This window comes from Littorina saxatilis, linkage group LG16 (genome assembly GCF_037325665.1).
Source record: "Littorina saxatilis isolate snail1 linkage group LG16, US_GU_Lsax_2.0, whole genome shotgun sequence".
In the NCBI taxonomy this organism is placed as follows: Eukaryota; Metazoa; Mollusca; class Gastropoda; order Littorinimorpha; family Littorinidae; genus Littorina; species Littorina saxatilis.
In genome coordinates, this window is record NC_090260.1 from 11,981,954 (window position 1) to 11,984,453 (window position 2,500).

Consider the following 2,500-nt stretch of genomic DNA (forward strand, 5'->3'; position numbering starts at 1 on the left):
AGACCGCTGGGTCGATATATCTGTCAACGTAATGTTTTGTTTTGTCAATAATCAAACGTTCCAACAACATACCTTTCTTGTGTGTTTTTTTATTCACAGCGAGATCGGCAAAACGCTACAGGAAATGCATGCACTCGGGTGCATTCCTTCTCTACAGGAAAACCGCCTGCAGGAAGTGCACCTACAAGGAATGCACCTTTGTTTGGTCGACCCAGACCCCCTCCTGCTCTTCTTTGCTCACTGGACAGTGGGGGAAACTGGCCGATTAGGAACGTGTGCCACGTGCGTGCAAACGTGTCAAAGGGGTCCGGGGGAAAGGGGGGTGGGGGTGGGGGGCGCTGTGGATGCAGATGGGAAGTTTTGTTCACCGACAGACACCTCGGTGACGGCGAATTAACGCATCAGACAATGACGAATCATCTAGATCTGACAGGCCCGCGTGAACGGTTCCATCCAACAATGAGATTTCCTGTCTAGCCTGGCACAGAGCGCATCGGTTAGCCCTCTCACTGTGAGGTGAAGTTGGTATGACTGCAGTACAGGAGTAAAGTAGGTCACTGTGTATTGTGAAGAAAGAAGTCATCAGACGACGGTTCTTGTTGTTAACATGACTGCAGTACAGGAGTAAAGTAGGTCACTGTGTATTGTGAAGAAAGAAGTCATCAGACGACGGTTCTTTTTGTAAACATGTCTGCTCACTCGCTTCATTTGCCATCTCTCACTTAACTTTTAAAATTACTTCCTGCCCGCCTCCCTAATTACCCTCCTCTAATTTCCCCAACAATCACTACACCTCCCCCCCCCCCCAAAAAAAAGGGGTTCAGGTACCAAGGCATATGTTGGGTATATCCTCTTGACACACACACGCACACGCACACACACACACGGCACAAACACACACACACATACACACACACACACACACACACATACACACTCACACACACACAAACACACACACATTATTACATAAAGAGAAAGAGAGAGCGGGGCGGGGGTAGAGAGAAATACAGATAGACAGACAGAGAGAAACTTGTCCCATGTACATCATCTTCATCGTATAAGAGACACACCATAATTATATCATAGCCCGTGTCAATTATTTTGTGCCATTGTGACGAATTACGCCCGTCTGCATTGGCCATTGTGTCAGTCAGAGGCCAATGATTGTGTCCGTGGGTGAGACACCTCGTTATGGTCAGGCCGTGTCATTTGAGTGACGCCGCTCTTAATTAGCTCTATTATCTCGAGAGACAGGGAACCGGATGTAGTCCACAAGTAATAACAGTGGAAGTATCAGCAGCACTAACAGCAACAGCAGCAGTAGTAGCAACAGGAGCTGCAGTAGTAGCAACAGGAGCTGCAGTAGTAGCAACAGGAGCTGCAGTAGTAGCAACAGGAGCTGCAGTAGTAGCAACAGGAGCTGCAGTAGTAGCAACAGGAGCTGCAGTAGTAGCAACAGGAGCTGCAGCAGTAGCAACAGGAGCTGCAGTAGTAGTAACAGGAGCTGCAGTAGTAGCAACAGGAGCTGCAGCAGTAGCAACAGGAGCTGCAGTAGTAGTAACAGGAGCTGCAGTAGTAGCAACAGGAGCTGCAGTGGTAGCAACAGGAGCTGCAGTAGTAGCAACAGGAGCTGCAGTCATATAGCAAGACACTGGAACCCCCCTTTAAAGCCCAACACAAAAATCTGATGAAAATGAGGTCTTAACAAGGAGTGTGTTTTGATATGGAGGTTTGAACCCACGACCTCCCGATCACGGGGCGGACGCCTTACCACTAGGCCAACCGTGCCGGGTCATACCTAAGACTTTAAAATTGTCAATCTAGTGGCTGCTCCGCCTGGCGTCTGGCATTATGGGGTTAGTGCTAGGACTGGTTGGTCCGGTGTCAGAATAATGTGACTGGGTGAGACATGAAGCCTGTGCTGCGACTTCTGTCTTGTGTGTGGCTCACGTTAAATGTCAAAGCAGCACCGCCCTGATATGGCCCTTCGTGGTCATATGGAGGTACATTTATAGAGGCCTTATGGACAGAATGTTTTTTTAAACCAAGGTCATAAAAGGGGGGTAAATCTTAACATTAGTTGGGTCTTAATGGGAGGTTCCACTGTGGCAGTACAGCCAAACCTGCACTTGCGACGACTTGCGACCACTTGCGACCACTTGCCTAGTTACGACCACCCGAAAGAAACCCCAACCAGGTTCTTTCTTATGATTCATCTTTTCATAACGACCACCTGACTGTTAGGTCCGCTTTTGCCTGGTCCCTGGGGTGGTCAGGTGTAGGAGTAGTAGTAGTAGTAGTAGTAGTAGTGGTAGTGGTAGTAGTAGTAGTGGTAGTAGTAGTAGTAGTACAAGTAGTAGTGTTAGTAGTAGTAGTGGTAGAAGTAGTAGTAGTAGTAGTAGTGGTAGTAGTAGTAGTAGTAGTGGTAGTAGTAATATTAGTAGTAGTAGTGGTAGTGGTAGTAGTAGTAGTGGTAGTAGTAGTAGTAGTAGTAGTA

At 47.8% G+C, this 2,500-nt stretch overlaps 1 protein-coding gene across 1 annotated transcript in view; it reads right to left on the bottom strand.

Annotated features, from left to right (window-relative positions):
- LOC138949862 (mucin-7-like) overlaps nucleotides 1-1,643 on the bottom strand; it is a 5,879-nt gene extending 4,236 nt beyond the window's left edge. The window contains exon 1 of the mRNA XM_070321645.1: nucleotides 1,311-1,643. Coding sequence (XP_070177746.1) covers nucleotides 1,311-1,643 — 333 coding nt within the window. The remainder of the gene's footprint in view (nucleotides 1-1,310) is intronic.
- Between the last annotated feature and the right edge of the window lie 857 nt (nucleotides 1,644-2,500).